Genomic DNA, 27,755 nt, shown 5'->3' with positions numbered 1-27,755 from the left:
TTTATTTCTCAAGAACTAAAAGTAATTTTTCAAAACGGCTTTTTGCATTAAAAAGAGGATACTTTAATTAATAATTAGTGATATTTCCACAAGGATCCTTCAAGAAATTAATTTTATAGCGAATTTTGCAAGTTATCGATGAAAATTGCAACATCGAAAATTTTATCAAAGCTTCAAATATTGGTTTCTCAAAAACTAAAAGTTATTTTTCAAAACGGGTTGGTTCATTGGAAAGAAGACACTTTTATTAACACTTTGGGATATTTTCATACTTATATTCCAAGAATTGGATTTTATACGAATTTTTAAAACTTATTCGGCGAATATTGTAAAATTCGAAAAAATTCTCGATCATTTCAAAAATTTATTTCTCAAGAACTAAAAGTAATTTTTCAAAACGGCTTTTTGCATTAAAAGAGGATACTTTAATTAATAATTGGTGATATTTCCACAAGGATCCTTCAAGAAATTAATTTTATAGCGAATTTTGCAAGTTATCGATGAAAATTGCAACATCGAAAATTTTATCAAAACTTCAAATATTGGTTTCTCAAAAACTAAAAGCTATTTTTCAAAACGGGTTGGTCCATTGGAAAGAAGACACTTTTATTAACACTTTGGGATATTTTCATACTTATATTCCAAGAATTGGATTTTATACGAATTTTTAAAACTTATTCGGCGAAAATTGCAAAATTCGAAAAAATTGTCGATCATTTCAAAAATTTATTTGTCAAGAACTAAAAGTGATTTTTCAAAACGGCTTTTTGCATTAAAAGAGGATACTTTAATTAATAATTGGTGATATTTCCACAAGGATCCTTCAAGAAATTAATTTTATAGCGAATTTTGCAAGTTATCGATGAAAATTGCAACATCGAAAATTTTATCAAAACTTCAAATATTGGTTTCTCAAAAACTAAAAGCTATTTTTCAAAACGGGTTGGTTCATTGGAAAGAGGACACTTTTATTAACGCTTTGGGAAATTTTTCATACTCATATTCCAAGAACTGGATTATATACGAATTTTTTAATCTTAATCGGCGAAAATTGCAAAATTCGAAAAAATTCTCGATCATTTCAAAAATTTATTTCTCAAGAACTAAAAGTAATTTTTCAAAACGGCTTTTTGCATTAAAAGAGGATACTTTAATTAATAATTGGTGATATTTCTACAAGGATCCTTCAAGAAATTAATTTTATAGCGAATTTTGCAAGTTATCGATGAAAATTGCAACATCGAAAATTTTATCAAAGCTTCAAATATTGGTTTCTCAAAAACTAAAAGTTATTTTTCAAAACGGGTTGGTTCATTGGAAAGAAGACACTTTTATTAACACTTTGGGATATTTTCATACTTATATTCCAAGAATTGGATTTTATACGAATTTTTAAAACTTATTCGGCGAATATTGTAAAATTCGAAAAAATTCTCGATCATTTCAAAAATTTATTTCTCAAGAACTAAAAGTAATTTTTCAAAACGGCTTTTTGCATTAAAAGAGGATACTTTAATTAATAATTGGTGATATTTCCACAAGGATCCTTCAAGAAATTAATTTTATAGCGAATTTTGCAAGTTATCGATGAAAATTGCAACATCGAAAATTTTATCAAAACTTCAAATATTGGTTTCTCAAAAACTAAAAGCTATTTTTCAAAACGGGTTGGTCCATTGGAAAGAAGACACTTTTATTAACACTTTGGGATATTTTCATACTTATATTCCAAGAATTGGATTTTATACGAATTTTTAAAACTTATTCGGCGAAAATTGCAAAATTCGAAAAAATTGTCGATCATTTCAAAAATTTATTTGTCAAGAACTAAAAGTGATTTTTCAAAACGGCTTTTTGCATTAAAAGAGGATACTTTAATTAATAATTGGTGATATTTCCACAAGGATCCTTCAAGAAATTAATTTTATAGCGAATTTTGCAAGTTATCGATGAAAATTGCAACATCGAAAATTTTATCAAAACTTCAAATATTGGTTTCTCAAAAACTAAAAGCTATTTTTCAAAACGGGTTGGTTCATTGGAAAGAGGACACTTTTATTAACGCTTTGGGAAATTTTTCATACTCATATTCCAAGAACTGGATTATATACGAATTTTTTAATCTTAATCGGCGAAAATTGCAAAATTCGAAAAAATTCTCGATCATTTCAAAAATTTATTTCTCAAGAACTAAAAGTAATTTTTCAAAACGGCTTTTTGCATTAAAAGAGGATACTTTAATTAATAATTGGTGATATTTCTACAAGGATCCTTCAAGAAATTAATTTTATAGCGAATTTTGCAAGTTATCGATGAAAATTGCAACATCGAAAATTTTATCAAAGCTTCAAATATTGGTTTCTCAAAAACTAAAAGTTATTTTTCAAAACGGGTTGGTTCATTGGAAAGAAGACACTTTTATTAACACTTTGGGATATTTTCATACTTATATTCCAAGAATTGGATTTTATACGAATTTTTAAAACTTATTCGGCGAATATTGTAAAATTCGAAAAAATTCTCGATCATTTCAAAAATTTATTTCTCAAGAACTAAAAGTAATTTTTCAAAACGGCTTTTTGCATTAAAAGAGGATACTTTAATTAATAATTGGTGATATTTCCACAAGGATCCTTCAAGAAATTAATTTTATAGCGAATTTTGCAAGTTATCGATGAAAATTGCAACATCGAAAATTTTATCAAAACTTCAAATATTGGTTTCTCAAAAACTAAAAGCTATTTTTCAAAACGGGTTGGTCCATTGGAAAGAAGACACTTTTATTAACACTTTGGGATATTTTCATACTTATATTCCAAGAATTGGATTTTATACGAATTTTTAAAACTTATTCGGCGAAAATTGCAAAATTCGAAAAAATTGTCGATCATTTCAAAAATTTATTTGTCAAGAACTAAAAGTGATTTTTCAAAACGGCTTTTTGCATTAAAAGAGGATACTTTAATTAATAATTGGTGATATTTCCACAAGGATCCTTCAAGAAATTAATTTTATAGCGAATTTTGCAAGTTATCGATGAAAATTGCAACATCGAAAATTTTATCAAAACTTCAAATATTGGTTTCTCAAAAACTAAAAGCTATTTTTCAAAACGGGTTGGTTCATTGGAAAGAGGACACTTTTATTAACGCTTTGGGAAATTTTTCATACTCATATTCCAAGAACTGGATTATATACGAATTTTTTAATCTTAATCGGCGAAAATTGCAAAATTCGAAAAAATTCTCGATCATTTCAAAAATTTATTTCTCAAGAACTAAAAGTAATTTTTCAAAACGGCTTTTTGCATTAAAAGAGGATACTTTAATTAATAATTGGTGATATTTCTACAAGGATCCTTCAAGAAATTAATTTTATAGCGAATTTTGCAAGTTATCGATGAAAATTGCAACATCGAAAATTTTATCAAAGCTTCAAATATTGGTTTCTCAAAAACTAAAAGTTATTTTTCAAAACGGGTTGGTTCATTGGAAAGAAGACACTTTTATTAACACTTTGGGATATTTTCATACTTATATTCCAAGAATTGGATTTTATACGAATTTTTAAAACTTATTCGGCGAAAATTGCAAAATTCGAAAAAATTGTCGATCATTTCAAAAATTTATTTCTCAAGAACTAAAAGTGATTTTTCAAAACGGCTTTTTGCATTAAAAAGAGGATACTTTAATTAATAATTGGTGATATTTCCACATGGATCCTTCAAGAAATTAATTTTATAGCGAATTTTGCAAGTTATCGGTGAAAATTGCAACATCGAAAATTTTATCAAAGCTTCAAATATTGCTTTCTCAAAAACTAAAAGTTATTTTTCAAAACGGGTTGGTTCATTGGAAAGAGGACACTTTTATTAACGCTTTGGGAAATTTTTCATACTCATATTCCAAGAACTGGATTTTATACGAATTTTTTAAACTTAATCGGCGAAAATTGCAAAATTCGAAAAAATTCTCGATCATTTCAAAAATTTATTTCTCAAGAACTAAAAGTGACTTTTCAAAACGGCTTTTTGCATTAAAAGAGGATACTTTAATTAATAATTGGTGATATTTCCACAAGGATCCTTCAAGAAATTAATTTTATAGCGAATTTTGCAAGTTATCGATGAAAATTGCAATATCGAAAATTTTATTAAAGCTTCAAATATTGTTTTCTCAAAAACAAAAAGTTGTTTTTCAAAACGGGTTGGTTCATTGGAAAGAAGACACTTTTATTAACGCTTTGGGAAATTTTTCATACTCATATTCCAAGAACTGGATTTTATACGAATTTTTAAAACTTAATCGGCGAATATTGTAAAATTCGAAAAAATTCTCAATCATTTCAAAAATGTATTTCTCAAGAACTAAAAGTAATTTTTCAAAACGGCTTTTTGCATTAAAAAGAGGATACTTTAATTAATAATTGGTGATATTTCCACAAGGATCCTTCAAGAAATTAATTTTATAGCGAATTTTGCAAGTTATCGATGAAAATTGCAATATCGAAAATTTTATTAAAGCTTCAAATATTGTTTTCTCAAAAACAAAAAGTTGTTTTTCAAAACGGGTTGGTTCATTGGAAAGAAGACACTTTTATTAACGCTTTGGGAAATTTTTCATACTCATATTCCAAGAACTGGATTTTATACGAATTTTTAAAACTTAATCGGCGAATATTGTAAAATTCGAAAAAATTCTCAATCATTTCAAAAATGTATTTCTCAAGAACTAAAAGTAATTTTTCAAAACGGCTTTTTGCATTAAAAAGAGGATACTTTAATTAATAATTGGTGATATTTCCACAAGGATCCTTCAAGAAATTAATTTTATAGCGAATTTTGCAAGTTATCGATGAAAATTGCAACATCGAAAATTTTATCAAAACTTCAAATATTGGTTTCTCAAAAACTAAAAGTTATTTTTCAAAACGGGTTGGTTCATTGGAAAGAGGACACTTTTATTAACGCTTTGGGAAATTTTTCATACTCATATTCCAAGAACTGGATTTTATACGAATTTTTTAAACTTAATCGGCGAAAATTGCAAAATTCGAAAAAATTTTCGATCATTTCAAAAATGTATTTCTCAAGAACTAAAAGTGACTTTTCAAAACGGCTTTTTGCATTAAAAGAGGATGCTTTAATTAATAATTGGTGATATTTCCACAAGGATCCTTCAAGAAATTAATTTTATAGCGAATTTTGCAAGTTATCGATGAAAATTGCAATATCGAAAATTTTATTAAAGCTTTAAATATTGTTTTCTCAAAAACAAAAAGTTATTTTTCAAAACGGGTTGGTTCATTGGAAAGAGGACACTTTTATTAACGCTTTGGGAAATTTTTCATACTCATATTCCAAGAACTGGATTATATACGAATTTTTTAAACTTAATCGGCGAAAATTGCAAAATTCGAAAAAATTCTCGATCATTTCAAAAATTTATTTCTCAAGAACTAAAAGTGATTTTTCAAAACGGCTTTTTGCATTAAAAAGAGGATACTTTAATTAATAATTGGTGATATTTCCACATGGATCCTTCAAGAAATTAATTTTATAGCGAATTTTGCAAGTTATCGGTGAAAATTGCAACATCGAAAATTTTATCAAAGCTTCAAATATTGCTTTCTCAAAAACTAAAAGTTATTTTTCAAAACGGGTTGGTTCATTGGAAAGAGGACACTTTTATTAACGCTTTGGGAAATTTTTCATACTCATATTCCAAGAACTGGATTTTATACGAATTTTTTAAACTTAATCGGCGAAAATTGCAAAATTCGAAAAAATTTTCGATAATTTCAAAAATTTATTTCTCAAGAACTAAAAGTGATTTTTCAAAACGGCTTTTTGCATTAAAAAGAGGATACTTTAATTAATAATTGGTGATATTTCCACAAGGATCCTTCAAGAAATTAATTTTATAGCGAATTTTGCAAGTTATCGGTGAAAATTGCAACATCAAAAATTTTATCAAAGCTTCAAATATTGGTTTCTCAAAAACTAAATGTTATTTTTCAAAACGATTTGGTTCATTGGAATGAGGACACTTTTATTAACGCTTTGGGAAATTTTTCATACTCATATTCCAAGAACTGGATTTTATACGAATTTTTAAAACTTAATCGGCGAAAATTGCAAAATTCGAAAAAATTCTCGATCATTTCAAAAATTTATTTCTCAAGAACTTAAAGTGACTTTTCAAAACGACTTTTTGCATTAAAAGAGGATACTTTAATTAATAATTGGTGATATTTCCACAAGGATCCTTCAAGAAATTAATTTTACAGCGAATTTTGCAAGTTATCGATGAAAATTGCAACATCGAAAATTTTATTAAAGCTTCAAATATTGTTTTCTCAAAAACTAAAACTTATTTTTCAAAACGGGTTGGTTCATTCGAAAGAAGACACTTTTATTAACACTTTGGGATATTTTCATACTTATATTCCAAGAATTGGATTTTATACGAATTTTTAAAACTTATTCGGCAAAAATTGCAAAATTCGAAAAAATTGTCGATCATTTCAAAAATTTATTTGTCAAGAACTGAAAGTGACTTTTCAAAACGGCTTTTTGCATTAAAAAGAGGATACTTTAATTAATAATTGGTGATATTTCCACAAGGATCCTTCAAGAAATTAATTTTATAGCGAATTTTGCAAGTTATCGATGAAAATTGCAACATCGAAAATTTTATCAAAACTTCAAATATTGGTTTCTCAAAAACTAAAAGCTATTTTTCAAAACGGGTTGGTTCATTGGAAAGAAGACACTTTTATTAACGCTTTGGGATATTTTCATACTTATATTCCAAGAATTGGATTTTATACGAATTTTTAAAACTTATTCGGCGAAAATTGCAAAATTCGAAAAAATTGTCGATCATTTCAAAAATTTATTTCTCAAGAACTAAAAGTGACTTTTCAAAACGGTTTTTTGCATTAAAAAGAGGATAGTTTAATTAATAACCGAAGGTGATAACAGCTACAGTTCTGTTAGTAATAAATGTGCTGATGAATTACAAGCGAAGAGAAGAAAACTATACGAAACTGCAACAAGAGATTTTATATATCATATTGGGATTGTTACAATGAAGTTGCTAATGACAAACCTAACATAAATAAAGTTGTATGCAATGAAAAAAGTCCTATTGGGGTTGAACTTGATTATTATCTGCAGTGTCCAACACCTAAAAGAGATACTAATTCCTGTAAATGGTGGAGTACTAAGTAATAGGTTTTTAATATCCGGCCAAAGCTGGATATTTGGTAACTATCCGGTATCCGGCCGGATTTTAAAAGTGATAGTTAGCATCAAATATCACTATGTTGCATATTTTTTGCCGTTTTGAGAAACGCACGGCTAAACCCATCCACTGGTCAAAAAATAAATATAAAAAAAATTCATTGTCGTATTTCAAGAGAATTTTCATAAGTAAGTTATACAATCCGAAATAATGAATATGTATTCTTCAACTACTGAAACTGTGGAATCTCTTTTTTAATAGTTTTTTTTGATAAGAGTGAACTTTCCTGTTTTCGTAAAAGTAAAAAAAAAAGTGTTGCATATAAATTCACCGTTCCGTAGTACAAATTAACACATTATTTATTTTAAGTTTGAAATTAGTGAAAAAGATTTAAAAATTCGTACAAAACTCATTTCATTTCACTGCAATTGATTTTAGTTTTTGGGAAATAAAAACTTGTATGAAAATTTATGTTCCTACCATATTATCTTCTTGATCCATGTCTTACCAAGCCCAATAACGTCGCAATAAAAGACATCAACTGAAGCGAAATTTATAATGGTGTTTTATGGGTGAAGCTTTCCAAACTGAAAAGTTTCGCACCACGCCTTGAACACAGCTTTAAAGAACAAACGTATTCACTAATCTTGTAGATTTAAGAAATATAAAGATTTCAATAAAATATTTTTTAGTAATCTTAATTGAATCTAAAAATATTTTGATGACATCTGAAAATAGATGATTAATGTTATTTATTTAAAGATCCGAGCTTGTTAACAATTCTATTCGGATGCCGCAGCCACAATTAATAACCTTTTTATGTTCTAAATAACAAATTAAATTATATCTCGACCGCCACTAGACCCTCGAATGTAAATTATTAGAACCATTTGTAGTACGATTTGTAATTTAATCAACATTATTTGTCACCACAACACAAGTATTAAATTAATTATTACATTACTAAATTAGTAATTTCATAATAACGAAAACTTAAATTGGAAGTGATTTTAAATATTATTTAGAAATGTTATTAGTGACTTCTTAACATTTTAATCCTCCTTGAAAATTTAAATGAAACAATAGTCATTATATTTGATGGTTCTCGCACCCTGTTAATTCTTGTTTTATAACAGATATTAAGAGACAATCAACACAACCAAGGATGCCTTAACAAGATTACATTCTTACTACTATAAGTTAATTTCCAACAACAGTTATGAATGAATGTGATATTCGAAGGGAAACTTTTGAAAATGATTTTAACATTCGTCTTATTCCTATTTGTTTCAACTAACGATCCATTCAAAATGTAACAAAAAAATTAATTTAGTATACATATGATGTACGTTGAGTAAAAGCACATCGACTAAAAGGGTATCCTAATTTCAAAACGAAATGCCTGTTTTAGGGTTGAAGTAGCAAGTCTACCGTAAACACTTTTTAATAATACTAATGACCCTCTTTTGTAATTTTAAGTAACCTCAAGGGCAAAGAACTACCGACCGTGTTTATGCCGTTAATTAACTAAAGCCTGAAGACCTAACCAACATTAGCTAGTTATTTCTTTATTCCATTCAACTTTTTCAAAAGGAAGTTGTTAAAAAATAAAAAAAATTTTGAAGTTTAAAAAAACACTAATAAATCAATTTTTGTTTAAAGATTATTAATGATTGGATCAGTTTTTTTTGTCAATTTGTCACGTGGATTTTATCAGTTTCGAAATTAACCCAGATAAATAGGTGCACCGCTGTCGTTGGTGAAGCTGCCGCCACCACCTACAAACCCCATCAGGAGGCGGTGTTGAATTGAATGCGCCTGACACTGAACAGGTGGTAGGTATAAAATGTGGTGTCGCCACCGAGGACTTGTCTTCGTGTGCGTTTCACCATCGAGCACTACCATTTGAAGATCTTTTCAATACACAACTTATTTAAGTCGGATTATCCGGAGAATATATTGTTACAAGTAAGTTGCACGTTTGATTAACATTTATTGTGAGAAATAATAAAAAAGAATAATAATGAGTAATTTAAATTAAAAAAAGCTTTAAGAAAAAATATCTATTGTGCTGCAGAAACTATTATATGAAATATCTTTGTTAAAATCAAAGCTCAATTCAATTTGTGCTTTAATAGGGAAAAAGATAAATAGAAATGGATATTAAAATTAAAAATAATAATATTAATTTAAAAACTTCATAAAAAAACTAAGAAGCACTTAGAGCATAAAAAGCAATTTGACCAGAAAAACTTCTTTTGTCTTTTGAAGATGGTTTGTTACAGAAATCGGTCAAAATATAGTATCATAAAGTATTCATCATAACGCTTTATAGTAATTATTTTGTATATTAAGTACCAAATGCTTTTTCACAAAAAAATAGAAATAGCTACTATAACTAATAATTTATAACATTTGTAAAATGAACAACGACAAACGATGAAATATTTAATTTTAAAACAGTGAGGTAATTTTAAAATACTCCCGGATAAAGTATCACTTCCAGTTACGCGATTGGATTGAAATTTTATATTCGACCGTTTTAATATAATCATTTATCTCTGTATTTAACATAATATATAATTAAACTATTTATACAGGGTGTATCTGAATGACTGCAACAAACTTCAAGGGGTGATTCTATAGTGAATTTTAAATGTACTTTGATATATGAACTATGGGCGACTTCGGCTCCCTTAAGGAGCTACACCCCTCCAAAAATGGCGGAAAATTTTGGTTTAATTTCTTTTTCTCAAAAACCATAAACGCTAGGAAAATGAAATTTGGGGAATATGTTTACTTTTAAACTACTAAACGTAACCACCCCCGTTCAATTTATGCCTAGATTTTTTTTATGAAGATGTTCTTCGAAAATTTAATAATTTCTGAGAAAAAAAATAATTAAGCAAACACTAACTGTTAAGCTGTAGGGTTGTTAATCGAAAGTTGGAATGAATTTTAAATGAAAAAATCTTAGTAGGCTTTGCAATCTTTGTCAGAAATATTTTTGACGTTTAAATGTCAGTGGTTTTCGTACGATTATTATTGTTTTATTTAAAATTTTGAAACGTCGAGTGAACGAGCGTAAATGCGATAGAACTTTATTTAAAAATTAATTTGAAAAACAATAATAATAATAAGAAAAACACTGACATTTAAACGTCAAAAATATTTCTGACAAAGATTACAAAGCCTACTAAGACCTTTTCATTAAAAATTCATTCCAACTTTTGATCGACAACCCCGTTGTTTAACGTGCAGTGTTTGCTTTATTATTTTTTTTTCTCAAAAATTAGTCGTTTTTGGAAAAATTTTAAAGAGACAAAAAAGTTTTAGGATACTTTCATCTACCTAGATAAATTTTTTTTAATGTATTTATCATTTGCATACAAAAAATATTAGCAAAAATGTAAAGGGGGTGGTTACGTTTAGTACTTTAGAGGGGTAGGTTGAAAGTACAAATAGGGTCAAAACATGCCCTATTATGAGTTAAACATGTTCCCCAAATTTCATTTTCCTAGCGTTTATGGTTTTCGAGAAAAAAAAATTAAACCAAAATTTTCCGCCATTTTTGGAGAGGTGTAGCTCCTTAGGGGAGCCGAAGTCGCCCATGGTTCATATATCAAAGTACCCTTAAAATTCACTAAAAAATCACCCCTTGAAGTTTGTTGCAGTCATTCAGATACACCCTGTATATCTACCTATAGATGATCTCTATAGGTCGTAGCTAGAGATTTAATTACAAACCTTTCATTATGAAGGCAACAGTACAATTTTTCTTCTATACATATTCTTATCAATTACCTTCATTACAAACTATATCGAGCGGTTCAATGAATCAACAGAATATAATTCCCAACAAACTCATACTTAATTAAGACTGGTTTTAAATACAAATGAACAATTCTCAAAACCGACGTTTTTTGCAACTAAATCCATTCATTGTAACCAAAAGTATAATCGATTAAAAAAAGCGGTGTTATTAACGTTATTATCACAATTGATAGGTAATTCGGGTCTGATGAGCTGGCCAATTTCACTGGTTTAATTGCCTGATTTTAACATTCATCGATTTTTTTCTTATGTAAGAGATTAAAAAATATTGCATTAACACCATAGATCATCTTAAACAGAAATTTCGAGATGTCTGACTTCTTATAATTAGTAAAATTTAAAAAATAACAAATTAAAAAGTGAAGAGACGTTTTAAGCATTGCACAGCGGTAGGCACTTATGTAGGTCCAAGTGAACTTATTGAAAAAAAAATCATTTTGACTGGTCTCAATGAACTTTTGTTGGAGCTACAAATATTTTTGTCTTGCCCATTTATTTCTCCATTCGTTGAAGGCCGATTATGATTATCACCTCAAATACATCTTATTAAGACCTTTACTTCTTCAATTTGTTAATTCATGTCAGTGCTTAGACTGACAGTTTCGAAACATTAGGGCACGTTCTACTTTTATATTTAGCTTGTTATACTTTATTTTATGAGTCTCATATACAGGGTCATTCACGACGACCGTCCATTAGAACTTTACAGGATTCTGGCCAACAGAAAAATTTGAAAATTCAGATTTAAGTATTATTAATTGCGTTCTCTTCGACTAAAATATTTTCAGATTTCTAGCACTTCCGGTTATACCGGAAGTCGCCACCTACCTTATTTTTTTAAATGGAACACCTATATATTTTTACATATTTGGATTTTTCTGTTTTCAAGGTTTAGGAATAACTTTACTTTTTGCAATTTGATTCGGCCGTTCTCGAGTTATTCGAATTTTTCTAGAAAAATCTGCTCCAGCAGACATTTGTTAAAAAAATCAGAGAACACTTGATGTGCCATGAATACCTAGTGTATAACCATATGAAGTGGCCTTTTGAAAATTTGCAGACTTCTGATGTTTCATGCCAGGTTTTTAGTAAAATATTTTCAGGTTCCGGGTACTTGCGGTTACACCGGAAGAGGTGACAATTTTCATATTTCAAATGGAACACCCTGTATTTCATTACATTTTTGAAATTTTGGTTCAATTTTAGGCCATTTGTATGTTGCAGCCGACACGTATACGCAATTATTTGGTTGCACTCTCCATAAATTATTATCAAATTCAAATAATCCTCATTACTAAATTCCAAACGTGGCAATTCTTGAGAACAGATCACTACAAAAAGTAACCTAGTCATCACACCAACAGAAATAAACCATAGCTTTAGCAAATGTCAAACTGTTTACTCTTTCCTTACTGATCCTCTGATAATACATAACCACAACAACATTCCACAACACAAAATTTTTTTTCCGGCGGTCAAACTAGATGATTTATAAATTATAAAAAGTAACGTTGTAGTTGACATTTTTGATTGAAAAATGTAATCAAACTCAGGTGTTCCATTTGAAATATGAAAATTGTCACCTCTTCCGGTGTAACCACAAGTACCCGGAACCTGAAAATACTTTAGTTAAAAAGCTGGCATCAAACATCACAAGTCTACAAATTTTCATACTTCCACTTCATTCGGTTATTCACTAAGTCGCACTAGGTATTCATGACACACTAGGTTAAATATCGATATGTGTGCATTTTTCAAAAAACCCTAATTATCTTCCAAACTATAAATGTTAGGACACCGAAGACGACTAAGTAATAAAATATGGAGGGTGCCATTTAAAAAAATGAAATTATGGTACTTCCAAGTTTCGAAAAAGTAACGTGCCATAGTAAAGTGACCAAACGTTCTAGACAGCCATACTCGGCACCAAAACATACTCCATCATGTTGCTTAAGCATGTTCTGAATCCTAAATTGATATCCCAAAAATCGAGTGTTCTCTGATTTTTTGAACAAATGTCTGCTGGAGCAGATTTTTCTAGAAAAATTCGAATAACTCGAGAACGGAAGAATCAAATTCCAAAAAGTAAAGTCATTCATAAACCTTGAAAACAGACAAATCCAAATATGTACAAATATACAGGATGTTCCATTTAAAAAAATAAAGTAGGTGGCGACTTCCGGTATAACCGTAAGTGTTAGATATCTGAAAATATTTTAGTCGAAGAGAACGCAATTGATAATACTTAAATCTGAATTTTCAAATTTTAATTTTGGCCAGAACCCTGTAAAGTTCTAATGGACGGTCGTCGTGGATGACCCTGTATAAGTTCAATAATCTTTTTAATATTAAAATGTTATAAAACTGTTTGCAAAGTTACTGAGTGGGTGCCCTATACTATATGATCCTATTTATTGTTAGTAGAAAACTATTGACGCTAATTATTGGTTACATGTCCCCAAAAAACTAGAAATTTTAAGCCCTTCAATACCAATTATGTGAGTAAAATAAAACAATGCTACAAGTTAAAGCGCTAATCGCTAATCTCGACCGCTTTATTTTTTTGCAAACGAATTAGTTCTAAAACACAAAACTTGCGTGTGTTATTGACAATGTGTAAATTCGGTCATTGTCCGATTTTTTAACCACAATGAAAAATACATTCTGAGTCGTTTTATTCGGCCAATGAGAACAAAACCATAAAAATATATTTTTAATTCTCCACAATAATACTCAATGCATTCACTACATAACAGATTTAGTATTTTATTCTCTTCTGAATGCCTAAAGCGTTGATGTGTAAACAAAATAAAAAAAAAACATGATGGAAAAAGCTTAATTTGAAACAAGTTCTGGTTTATTTATCTTATTAAAAGTTTTTTTTGAAAATGATAAAATTTTATAAATTAGCTAATAACATACAACACAGCATTCATAATTTTTATCACTGAGATACTAATAACAATTAATCCTTACTCTACACGTTTGTGTATTCAACCGTATTGACCATAATACGCAATTCCTCAGACATCAAACGTTTGATTGATTTAAATCGTAATCATGACATAAATGAAATACATAATATTATAATATTAATACCCAATTTAAACCGTCAGATTTTATTTTGAATAATTGGTACTGAAGTTAAATAACAATCACAATATAATACCTATTTTAAGCGTCCAATTATATTAGAATTAGTATTATTACATTCGACTTAATCGGAATTAAACGCGAACAAGATAAGAAGAAATAACATCACGTTTTATTACACATCCAAAACGTTCGAAACCGAAGCAAAATAATATGATTCCCAACAAACTTCAAGAGTTATAAAGCAAATACAACCGCGACGAATCGTATTTGCACCAATAACGTTGATGTAAAAGTATGCGTAAATGCTTTTATTATCATGTGTAATGGATTCGTAATGGAGTTGAACCGATATTATTTCTTACATATATCAATTTCTTACACATTTAAAATAACGCAGTATTCACTTCACATTTTGTTTTCTCGAAAATACGAATTCAAGAGGATGTGAAGGATTTCAAATGGAAACCCGTTATTTAACGATTTTCTTTGTTCATTCTTAACGATTCGTAGGGAAAACAGAAAGTGACCTTTATCCTAATATTCTTTGGTCCTACATGAAATTCGGCGGAGATAACAGGATCATCTGAACGTGTTTTACCGTTAGAAAAGCAGTGAGGAAAAACAAGAAAAAGTTCTATTATTATTTTTTTTCCTCTTTCGTGTTATAGGTATATTTTATGAGGGTAATTTTAGGTATTGTGTTTAACGGGTGTTTACGATATCAATATTATAAAAGATAATAATATAGTTTACTCAAAAATCATTTTTAGTTTACGTGAATGAAATTTTTATGTTGTTTCGTTTCAATTAACAAGGTTATGACATTATACCAGCAAATATGTAAGCGTGACCTTATTTCTTATATAAATTACTACTTCTATACGAAATTTCATCTTTGAAATCCTGATAAACGTAAATTTATTTATTACATTTAACAAATTCATTCCAGTACAGTTTGCAAAAAAACGTTTTAAACACGAAATAAAGTGATAAATCAAATTAGTTAATTTTAATGAAGCCACTGTAACATCTACAAAGAAGATGAGAATCCAGCATGCATTGAAAGATTCAAAGAGATTAAAATCTTAGGGATATTTTCCTGAGCATATGATAAATGTTTAACGGATCTTGAAAGAGACGAATTTTGAAATAATCTATAAATTAGTGAGTTAAGCATACGAAAGAAAAATAAAATATTCTAATAGCAATACGGGCAATAAAACATTTAATCACGGTTTAAAGTCCTTTTGTAATAGAAACTTTAAATGCAATCAAGAACTTTGCCTATTACACAGATTCTTACGAGTTTATAACCTTAAAAAGCTTTAAAAAACTTTAATAATAAGTACTTGCTCGAGTATTTTATTTACAAGCTCGATCAAAACGATATTTAATTAAATTAAATATTTTATCTTTGTAAATTAAACTTTGTAAGAAACGTTAAATTGAAAATAATAGGAACTTAAGAAGATTGTTTTAGTTTAAGTTTTTAAAAGCCATTAAGTTAATTTGCCACAGCATCTAACTCATAATAGTAAAACGAAAATATATACGTTATAAAACCCATCAGACCTAATAAAATAGGTTATATTTGTATCTACTTTTGTACTTTACGTGACGATGGAGAGTTCAAATTTCTTTTAAAATATCTTCTATGCACCTGCGTAGAATATAGCACATGTAAATGTTCCGAATTGTATAAGGTACGAATCAACTGCCGGAAGGTGCACGTAACATAATAGTGCATACATCTTTCCATTGAACTGACATGGCAAATTTTATTATCCAGTAAAATGTAAAACGTATCGCGGATAGGTGTTACAAAATCCTGTAAAACCGTACACGATGAAAAGATGGTGCCAATTGGTGACATATTTTCTCGATTTTCCGGTTGAAGCAAATTGGAAATATGAAAACGAGTACATCGCACTGGGTAAGTGCGGTTCATAACGTTACGTAAGATTCAGATTCAATTTCCGCCGGATCTCAAAGAATGACATTAGACGAGAATGGGGTGGGGAGACAATGGGAGAGAAAATAGATAAATAATGGAAATTTTAAATTAAAGTTTAATGTAAATAATAAGTAGAAAAGAAATTCTTTCCGTTATTATTTTACTGTGCATTCTTTAACAGATGTTTTAAATAATTAAATTTTCACAGAAAAAATTCACATCGTCATAGTCTCTTCTCAAGGGAGTTCAATTCAATCTCATAAAATTACCTCGCAAATGGCTGTAACATGGCTAGTATCAAGATAAGGTCGAAAGCTGTCGAGCTTACGGAAAAGAGATCGACTTAAACAGATTTCTATGCATTTTCCGGAAGTCCTCCCGGTTAAACGAACGTTTAGAACTTGAATGTCGAGACGCGACGCTTTGGAACAAATTAACTACCAGACGTCGCCCATTATCCTTAATAGGCCAAGAGGCATTAGTCCTGTTGCATAAAGCACTCCTCTTCCTTTAAAGACGGTTAGTAGAAACACAAGTTTGACTATTTATTGTAACAAATAAGAACTAATATAAAGGCTAGAGGCGAAATACATATCTTAAAATTCTTTGATACTAACAAGATTATTAATTTCAAAGTTACTCAATTAAATGTGATAGCTTTTGAATACAGGATCAAACTTTTAAATTAAAAAATAAAAATATCAACGCTGAAATAGTTTTCTTTCGTAAAAGAAATCACTTAAATTAATGTATTGTTTACACAACAGATCGGAAGTAAGAAGATTTTGGGAGATGATGAAATAATTAAAAAATAATTTGAATGGAAAAGAATGATTTTATCTAGATTTTATCACTGATATGCGACACTGCGGCGAAAATGGGTTAACACTGAACTGTTTTGATTAAAGATTGTTGAGCAAGTATTAGAAAAAAATCGTTTTTAACTTCACAATTATTTTATAAATATCTTTTGGAATTAATCAACACAAACAAGAAGCTAAGTAAGGCAAGAGTACACAATTCACTCAACATATTTTCCAATAAATAATCTTTCAAAATTTCGATATCAAAAAGTGATGGTTCAATTTAAGTAATATCAAAATGTTTTTATTTTTTATTTTTTTTAATACAACCTCATTAAAGAGCGCATTCGTTTGAATATGTAATTAAAATCAATGTATACACTTATAAAGCCAAATATTAACTGTAAATATTTAGCATTTGCAAATTAGTTTAACTTTGAAAGGGTTACGATACAAAATTTAAAATTTTTGTCGCTATCTTTTATGCAGAGCTTTTGAATATATTAATAAAAATTTACCAACCAATTTTTTCATTTTAAATATTTTCATTTAGTTAGTTAAGTTTTATTAAATCATGGAATATTTGAAATGTTATTAAAAATGTATTAGTAACTGTTAAAAATATAGTTACAAGTGTTTATTTAACACATTTTGTTACTTTAAAATTAAGCAATCTTTAAGCTTATTGGAACGATAAAAAAAATCACAAGCTTTCAAAAAACTTTAAGAAATAAAGTTTAGAATATTTTAAGAAAAAGGAATACATTCAGAAAAGAGTTAATACTTTATGAGAATTAAATTATAAAGAACTTTTATAGTAAACTATTTTCTAGATACTTCAGAAATGTTAACAATTTGAAATATTTAAATATAATAATTACTTGTTGGCAAATCTCTTTTTAACAATTATAATCGGTAAAAAATATTTGTATTATTGGATAAAATAGTTGTTAAAATATCCTGAAACTAAAATTACCTACGATATATCTATCTCTCTCCCCAATCTAAGTTACAAGTAACCATTAAACAAACGGAGACATCCAATTTTAGCTATTGTCTATCACACGCAAAAGAATTAATGATTTCGCCTCATTTCACTCTTGAAAAACGGTCTTCCACCCACACAAACCCAAAATACTCTCGGATAACGAGAGTAGTTTTAAGATTTCTATTACACAAGTGAGTATTTGGATGGATTTTCAGTTCCATTATTCTAACAAAGCTCGACAAAGAACTTACTATTTATAGCTACACTTCAGTAATAAATCTGTACGACTGTTACTGAGGCTATAATTACGGAAGGTAGCAACAGGGTGCACAATTTTCTTTTACGTTTAGTTTTAGTCTTTTGCCTGGAAATTTATGTAGCGAGTAACAGTACAGTTTACGCTTGTCATTTTTGGCGATCAATAACATATTCTTTTTAAAACGTATATACACGATTATCTAAACATTTTAAAAGACGTTATGTTATCATATTTTTGTTCCCCTTTAGCCGTTCGTGAGATTGGATTAGCGCGATGCCTTTAGACCCTTTATAACATTTCGGTTGGTTCATGGTAAGCAGACACACGACCGTCCCATTACAGTAATTAGTATGAGAATTTGTCACCCTCCTGGTACATTCGTGGTTTTTCTACCCTAATACGTATTATCATTAATATTCGGATTATGATAATATCTCTTAATCAGATTAACGCCTTTACATTTTCAAAATCAATACAAACTGCTAGAACTTATAACATCATCTAGTTAAAATCAATAGCTAAACGCTTAACATAACTTGAAATCCAATTAATTTACATTCCTCGAACGAATGACAAGTTCAATTAGGCTGTCGATATTTAAAAATGAAATCGATTTGTATTATAAGTGTAAACGTTTCTATTGAATTCATTCAAAATTGAATTTCAACCAATTTAAATATTTGATACCTATACAATGTCGAGATTATGATGCAGCTATCCGTATAATTTTCCATTCATAGATATATTTTCACACGTTGAAAGGTTGACGACATCAAAGGGCCTTCTCGACAACTACGTGATAATAGTGATCCTTCTAAGAAAAGTTCTGAAGTTGGCAACACTTTTACGCCTAAATTAGTTCTTTGAAAGCAAAGAGAAGTCGTGCAGTCAAGAGAATGTCTCCTCTTTTTGAAAGCAACAAATCGATTTCTTGCAGTATTGAGTAGTGTTGGAACGAAATGTTTGAGATTCGGCGTTGTTGACAACGTTCGTAGGTGTTATAAAACCACTATTGAACCGGATAAAATTGTAAATAAATCATATTATGCAGCGATAACCCAAAGGCAGGCATGAATTTGAAGAATGCAAACATTTAAAATATGTAATCCTTTTTGAAGTTGTTGTGTAAAAATAAACAATGGGATATGTTTTTAATTATGAATATAAGGTGCAATGATGATAGTAGCTGATTAGTGTACTTCAACGATACGATGGTAAATTCCCTGAATATTTTATTAACAACAACATACGTACTATTTATACGTTTGTTTTTATACCATACTTTATTTCATTTATAAAAATTACTTTGTACGGATATAAAAATATTAACGAATGCATTAAAAAAACCTGAATTAAATTTTCAATAAATTCATTGTTCTTCAACGTAGAATTTCCATATATTTTCAAACTTATTTATCACTCGTTTCTTTGAAATCGCTGCTTCTATTAAAATCTCGTGTGCAATGTTATCATACATGTACATGAAGTAATAGAGTAGTCACATATTGACTTATAAGTTTGAGTGCGTTCATTACGGCGAACTTGGCAATTCCTGAGGGCTGGAATAACAGTCAGAGGTAAACATCTGAGAGGAAACATTGTCCTTTACCATCGGAATCACGATGGCTACATAAACTTTTATCGCCAAGAAAAAAATTCGATAAAACACCCTTTAGTGCAGGTAAAGTGTTAAAAAAAATCAACGTAACTTTTATTAACTAAAAAGTAAGTTTTCTGTGGTTCTTAATCAAAATGTAAATCACAGTTAGAAGTTGACATAATTAAAATCGTGCAAAAAGCTATGTTCCTACTACTAAGCTTTAGCAGGAAGCGAAGGCGAACAAACAAAAGTGGTGTTATAATTTCCCTGGACAGTGGTCCTCGGATATAATATTAACCCAATCTCAAACTCCGGTCGTCACCCATACCCATAATTTCACGGAGACCGCAGTAGTTCTATATCGTGGTTTGGTGGGAGACGCGTTCGGCGCGTTATGTTATGATTAAAACAGGCATCTATAAATGACGCTCTTTAATTAAAAATTTGCATATGAACAGTAGCCGCCCCCATATCAAACCTGTAGGTACGACTTAACTTCACTCCTCATCGATTTATTCTAATGGACGGAAACCACGTAAACCGCATCGTAATAAGTTTGGGTAAGAGGAATTCTACGATTAAGTAAACTTTTTTCCGAAAATTTTTTTATTAATAATTTTGTAATATTTTTTTAAATACTATTTTCCTATTTCCAGATGAATACCAGCAAATTAATCATATTATCAGCCTACTTAGTGGTGGCTGTGTTCGCTATATCGGAAGAGCAAGAGTCCTATACATATCAAAAACGAGGACCAGCAGGTAAAATAAACAATTTCTTTTCTAAAGATATTAAATTTTTTGTTTTAGAATTTAGTTTGGGTCCAAGATATGGAAGAGCCAAAGTAGACGTTCCCGTACAAAGAAGCGGCAAATTACAGCACAGAAGCAACCAATTCTATTTGGGACCCAGGTAAAACAAATCTTTATACAAGAATTTCCTTGTGTGGTGATCGGAAATTCTCTCTAAATCCAAATTATGCCCACGTAATTAATAATTAACTACACACCACGCTAAATTTGAAAGTATCTATAATAATCCAAACCGGCTAATTTGGTTATTTCCTTATTCAACACGCCCGATTATAATTATCCTGATTATACAGCAGATTAATTAAACTTGAGAATGAAATCATATAACCTGATACAATTTAATTCAATATTTTAAAAAAGAATCCATAAGATTTCATTTTATTAAAATATTACAACATTACTTATTGTTATTTTTAGATATGGTAAACGATCCAGCGACCCACAGGCCATCATGAGCGTATTCCCACAATCTCAACATCGTCAACCGCCCTGTTTCAACGATAACGACTTCGCGTGTGACTACACAGGAGTATCCAATTTGTACCGTTGTATTGAAAGGTAAGTCGACCAACGATCCCCTTTATAAAACAACATCGGCATCGTACACACTTACGTGAAACCGCGAAAAGAAAATTGTAATAAAGTGACTCTTTTAATATTATTGCTATACATTATTATAATATTATCAGATTTTATAAAACTTTTTAACAATAACTATAATTTAAACGATTTAGCATTATTAGTTTTGTACAAGCTAAAAGTTGTCTAATGGGCTAAATTTTATACGTGAATAAAAAGTTATAATTCTCGAAATAACCTGGAGTACCAACTAAACAACCACCAATTATAAAAATAAATAACTTTCATTATACAGAAAAAAGAAGGGTGGAAATGAAATAGTATTAAAAAATGTATTACGAGCTGAATTAAGGAATGTTCCATTAAAGAAAGGGTAGAATGAAATTGCAAGAAATTAGTTTCAAGAGAAAAAAAAATGCGATTAGTCTTCCTAAGAGTTTTTTTTTAGTAAAATCTCCATTTCCGGTTATGCAATATGTTTGAAATTTATTTGTTTGTTAATTTTTTAATTACCTCAAAGATTATAATAATATCATGACTCACAAGGGAAGTATCAGAACTGTCCCTCACCGATTTTGTTGAAATTTGGTACAGCAGCTGGGGCGAGTTATAAGGGTTGGAAATCGGGGCGAAATATATATATATTCGCTTATAGGGTGAAAACGAAAATAGTTATCGAAATGTGGTAAATGTAAACTGATATTCATTTTCAAAGAGCTTTCCATTGATGTATCACACATATATCTGAGGGCTTCAGGGGGTAAACTACCCCTAGTTTTTTGGAATATTTCAAAAACTACCCTGTCGATTTTGGCGATATTATGTGTCCTTATAGTACGTTTAAAAATATTAATGACGTGTTTTTTCTTATTTGCCTCTAACCATCCCCTGCAAAGTTACGGGGTATGATAGATAACCCCTTTCCTTAAGAATAATGTGATAAACTGTTACACTGTAGAACAATATTTTGAAGAAAAGCATAAATTAGATGTAAATTAAGATTTCCGCAGTAAAATAAACCCTATACGACATTTAGGGGTGGCTGGGATTAACTACCCTAACCACCCCAAAAATTAATTTTTTTTGCGAAAAAATCGATTTAGGTGTAATTTACGACGATGATTTTTTTATACGTTAGTACTATTGTAAGAACAAGGGTTAGAAGTTTGGGGTAGACAATATATTTTCGCTAATAATTTTCATAATCCTACAGAAAACGTTCTTTATCCTTACTTTATTTAAATAACACAAAAGTTAATGTAGTTATATAAATATTTATTAATAATGAGTTAAAAAGTAACTGGCAAACGATTGTTGACACCATGCACAAGTTATAACAGCTATATCTCCACAGATATCGCACGTAGGTTTTTCATTGGAAAAGGAAACCTCCACGGAATTTTCAAACTGTTCTGGTTTCTCCTCTATACAGGATGGTCCGTTACTAATGGGACACAGAGCAACAGTGAATTCCTTACATTAAATTATTACGATTTAACCCAATTTATGTTAGTCCAATTGTTAATAACAACGAAGATACAGATGGTTAAAGTTAATACTTTATTTTCGCTTTTCTTTAATAATTTCGTTGTCTCTTACATTATGAACATGAAAATTGGTACATTATCATTTTTTAATACAATAAATAATAAACAATGGTGTTAGTTTTGATTTATCTTTCAGATGGCGCTGTCTACCTTAAAAAACCACCCTTAAAGTAGTCATATCTTTTTCATCGTTAAAATTTTTACAACTCATATAACATAAAACAGTTTCTCAGACATTTTTACATAAATTTGGTATACCTATCAATATTCTCTAAAGTTCTCCGTTCCCGAGATAATCACTGTTTAAGGGCACTTTGCAAAATTTAATATCTCAGTAACATCAGTTGGCGTTGACAAAGTTTTTATTTAGTCAAACACTAGACAATCAGTTTGACATTCAGTTTCATTTTACGCTCAGTATTATTGTAATCAATGTATTTGTTACTTTGAAATAATGCCCCGGCATAATTTTTTTTCTAACACGGAAATGCGTGATATGGTGTGCATATACGCTCAAGAAAAGTTTAATGGAAGGGAAGCGTGCAGAAGATATTTATTAAAATACCCCAACAGAAGACAACCAAATCACAAGTTATTTAAAAATTTGTATGACCGCTTAGGTGAGACTGGTTCATTTCGTCCTAAACGAAATACAGGTCGTCCAAAAAAGATTTCCGTTGATGAAGAAGATGAAGTTTTAGTACGAGTTAGTAACAACCCAAAAGTTAGCTCTAGACGTTTGTCAGCTGCAACCGGGTTAAGCAAGTCGTCAATTCTACGAATATTAAAAAAAGAAAGACTGTATTCATACCATTTTGTACCTGTACACGCCTTACTACCTACTGATTTAAGAGTTCGGTTAGAATTTGCTAATTTTATCAAAAATCGGCAAAATTCTGACCCATCGTTTATTGCCAACATTTTATTTACTGACGAGGCGACATTCACTCGTAGTGAGGTTTTTAATTTTAAAAATTATCATGTTTGGGAAACTGAAAACCCACACATGACACGGCAACGGCATTTTCAACATGAATTTAAAATAAATGTTTGGTGTGGAATAATTGGAAATTATGTGTTGGGTCCGCGGGAATTACCAAATAATTTGAACGGCCACAATTATTTACAGTTTTTGCAAAACCAAGTAGACGATATGTTGGCTGAGTTACCATTAAATATTTGGACTGTCATGTGGTTTATGCAAGATGGAGCACCACCCCATTTTTCCAGGCAAGTGCGAGATTATCTCGATATGAATTTTCCACGAAGATGGATTGGCCGAGGTAGTCATTACACTTGGCCACCACGAAGTCCCGATTGTAATCCTATGGATTTTTGCGTATGGGGATTTGTAAAATCCCTTGTTTACAAAGACAATCCTGAAACTCGTGAGGAACTGTGGCAAAAAATTGTAAAGGCAGTGGATATCATTAGGAATGAACAAATATTATTTAACATAAGAAGATCATTTTCTAAACGGATTGGAAAATGCATTGAAGCTAACGGTGGTCACTTTGAACACTTACTCTAATGCAGTTCATTTTAATTGTTATTATTGTTTCCTCTTTTTGTTCGATGTTATTATTATTAAAATGTTTAAATAAATTATAGTCGTTATTAAAATCGATTTTTAATATAGTAATTATGTTAATATTTTTGTAACATCAACTTATGTTTGTGGATAGTTAAATTATATCTGAAAGATAGATCAGAACTATACTAATTTATCATTTATCATCTTAAAAAGTAATAATATAAAAATTTTAATGTTCATAATTTAAGAAAAAGCGAAATTATTAAAAAAACAACGAAATTAAAGTATTAACTTTAACCAACTCTATCTTCGTTATTATTAACAATTGGACTAAGATAAATTGAATTAAATCGTAATAATTTTACGATTTAACCCAATTTATCTTAGTCCAATTGTAAATAAAGACTTTTTCACCGCCAACTAATGTTTATTGAGCATAGTGAAATTTTGCAATGTGCCCTTAAACAGTGATTATCTCGGGAACGGAGAACTTTAGAGAATATTGATAGGTATACCAAATTTATGTAAAAATGTCTGAGAAACTGTTTTATGTTATGTGAGTTGTAAAAATTTTAACGATGAAAAAGATATGACTGCTTTAAGGGTGGTTTTTTAAGGTAGACAGCGCCATCTGAAAAAGAAATCAAAACTAATACCAATTTATTATTTATCGTCTAAAAAAATACTAATGTACCAATTTTCATGTTCATAATGTAAGAGACAACGAAATTATTAAAGAAAAACGAAAATAAAGTATTAACTTTAACCATCTGTATCTTCGTTATTATTAACAATTGGACTAAGATAAATTGGGTTAAATCGTAATAATTATATGTAAGGAATTCACTGTTGCTCTGTGTCCCATTAGTAACGGACCACCCTGTATATCCAGATGCAAACCAGGCGTATTTAAAAACATTAATAAATCGTGGGGAAGACAACTGGTAATGCGTTAAGGATAGCAATTTTACAATATTATCTCGCTGATGCAAATTGAAATCGTACTGGTAGAGAATAACTTGATCAGAAAATCTTCTAATGAAATTTTTCCATATTCCAAAACCAAATACATCCAGGGGTTGAATAGACAAATATTTAAACTTAACATCCGATGGAGTTACTTTACTAATAATTTCAGGGCAGTGGTCACTCCAAGAATCCAGTAATAGTAATAATTTGGGTCCGGTGTTTGGGAAATAGACATTTTGTAGCCAATTTTTCATATGAGCAGAAGTCAGTTTACCAGACTTTGATGCCAAAACGAATATGTTATCTGCTTTGAACATTGTATTTATTACCCTCGGTCCAAACGTACCAGAGGAGTCTAACAATGTAGAATACAATTTGTGATATTTAACCATTTTTTTCAGTTGCTTTTTAACCCATTATTAATAAATATTTATATAATTATCCTAGCTTTTGTGTTATTTAAATAGAATAAGGATAAAAAAGCTTTTTCTGTAGGAGTACGAAAGTTATTAGCGAAAATATATTTTCTACCCCAAACTTCTAACCCTTGTTCTTACAATAGTACTAACGTATAAAAAAATCAGCGTGGTAAATTGCTCCAAAATCGACAAACAATTTTCGCAAAAAAAATTTATTTGGGGTGGTTAGGGTAGTTAACCCCCGCCACCCCTTAATGTCGTATAGGGTTTATTTTACTGCGTAAATCTTAATTTACATCTAATTAATGGTTTTCTTCAAAATATTGTTCAAAAGTGTAACTGTTTATCACATTATTCTTAAGGAAAGGGGTTATCTATCATACCCCGTAACTTTGCAGGGGATGGTCAGAGGCAAATAAGAAAGATTTCCAACCCTTATAACTCGCCCCAGGGGCTTTATTAGCACGTATAAAAAAATACGTAAACCTTATTTTTGGCCATACTATCGCTGTACCAAATTTCAATCAAATCGGTGAGGGACAGTTCTGATACTTCCCTTGTTAGTAAACATCCATCACAACCTCAAGACCGATTAAAAGATTTACTCTTTATAAACTTCGTATACTTTACTTTGTATTACATGAGACAAAGAAAAAGGATGGTTAACTATTTCAAAGTTAGATTAGGGTGCAGACAACTTTGTCGACAAAATTAAATGTAGTTAGATATGCATACGTATGTGGAAAAGGATAACTCAATTTCGGTTATACGGAGGCAGTTTAGCCGCCTCCGATTTCCTACGGATGAATTTTGCGATCTTCATTAAGAGTTGTGTTAGTTCTGTGTAGACTAGGACTTTAATCTTTGATACAAATTTTAATAATTAAGACAGAAAATTTACATAACAGACGCTACACGCATTTTAAATGTTTTGTCTACCGATTATGTCTCGTAACGCTCAAGATCGACATGACCAATTTAATACGGCTGTTGTGATAAGTGATATCATTAAGATAAGTGTTATCCATCTTGAATATCACGTGGGAATATCTGAATAATGAGATATTAAACTCATTATGTGTATCTGTATGTTTGCTGGAATAGAAACGAGACAATTACATAATTGTAAAATCTAAGTGTTACTATTTTAAAATTTTATAAAGAGATTTAAACAGATTTGCTAAGAAAAGATTTTGTTGATAAGAAAGTATACTGAATCGTGCGGTTTCAAAGTAAAATATAGCTTAATAATAGGGTGCCGCGGTAGTTCACGGATTTTACGACAGGCTTTCCAAAATACTATAACTCACAATATAGTAAAAATATCGGAGACTGCGCAACAGATTACATTTTATAGATACGGGATTAAAAAAATAAGTACACACATAAATCAAAAAATGATGACTGTGTGTTCTTAAGAGGTTTCTATTTCACACTTTTACACTTTGAAAACGTATGACTTTTATACTAAAAATATTGTAAGTTTCAGGAATGATGGCCCAATAGACGACATAATATCATCCACATCGTAAACATCTCTATTAAGACCACCACCACTACTAAACATGTGATTCGAGGAATTCTGTTTCATCTATCTCTTCAAATTGACAAAATCCTGTTAACAACGACCCGTTTATGGGCTGGATACGGATCGTTGTTAACCGAAAAATCCTCTCCTATCGTTTCCTTATAACATATATACAAAACTATACCTACCCACTATACATAACGTACACTAAGTCAATGTGTTACAGTGCAATAAGAAATTTACGTATGTTTCAATAAATGTTCGTATTGAAGTCTCGATGATTCTTTGCCTTTCCAAATAATCCCTTTACAGAAATTCCGAAGATGACCTTTTATCATCCGAGTGGAAGACGAAGGTAAGAATCGAAATCGCATGAAATCGACTTCATTTCCCTTTATTAGCAAATAATAGCACGCGAACGAAATTGTCGAACGATTTAGAATTTTCTCACTTCAACAGACAACTACTAGCCAAGTTGACTGAGAAATTGGGATGATAACTTAGTTACTTCGAACCCTTTTTTTATATTTTTATCAATTTTACTAAAACTATTTCGGACGTATCAGTAAAAATCGATTGAGTCGT

General features: G+C 29.8%; 2 protein-coding genes across 2 annotated transcripts in view; one reads left to right on the top strand and one right to left on the bottom strand.

Moving 5' to 3' along the window:
- The window catches only part of LOC111422322 (nucleoside diphosphate kinase homolog 7), a 63,615-nt gene that overhangs the window by 25,047 nt on the left and 10,813 nt on the right, over positions 1–27,755 (bottom strand). The gene's annotated exons all lie outside the window — the stretch shown is intronic.
- Positions 9,124–27,255, top strand: LOC111429525 (RYamide neuropeptides-like). The gene is made up of 5 exons (XM_023065465.2): positions 9,124–9,215; positions 20,438–20,543; positions 20,592–20,694; positions 21,012–21,152; positions 27,132–27,255. The coding sequence occupies exons 2-5, from the start codon at positions 20,438–20,440 to the stop codon at positions 27,172–27,174; spliced, it is 393 nt and encodes a 130-aa protein (XP_022921233.1). The 5' UTR covers positions 9,124–9,215; the 3' UTR covers positions 27,175–27,255.

Source organism: Onthophagus taurus, chromosome 7 (assembly GCF_036711975.1).
Source record: "Onthophagus taurus isolate NC chromosome 7, IU_Otau_3.0, whole genome shotgun sequence".
Lineage (NCBI taxonomy): Eukaryota > Metazoa > Arthropoda > Insecta > Coleoptera > Scarabaeidae > Onthophagus > Onthophagus taurus.
Note: the sequence above shows the minus strand (reverse complement) of the source record. Positions and strands in the feature narration are given on the sequence as shown.

Excerpts from the sequence above, each read along its gene's own strand:
- LOC111429525 (XM_023065465.2), top strand. The coding sequence starts at position 20,438 with ATGAATACCAGCAAATTAATCATATTATCAGCCTACTTAGTGGTGGCT. Across the intron at positions 20,544-20,591 it reads TCAAAAACGAGGACCAGCAG|AATTTAGTTTGGGTCCAAGA; the intron begins GTAAAATAAACA and ends TTTTTGTTTTAG. Across the intron at positions 21,153-27,131 it reads TTGTACCGTTGTATTGAAAG|GAATGATGGCCCAATAGACG; the intron begins GTAAGTCGACCA and ends TGTAAGTTTCAG.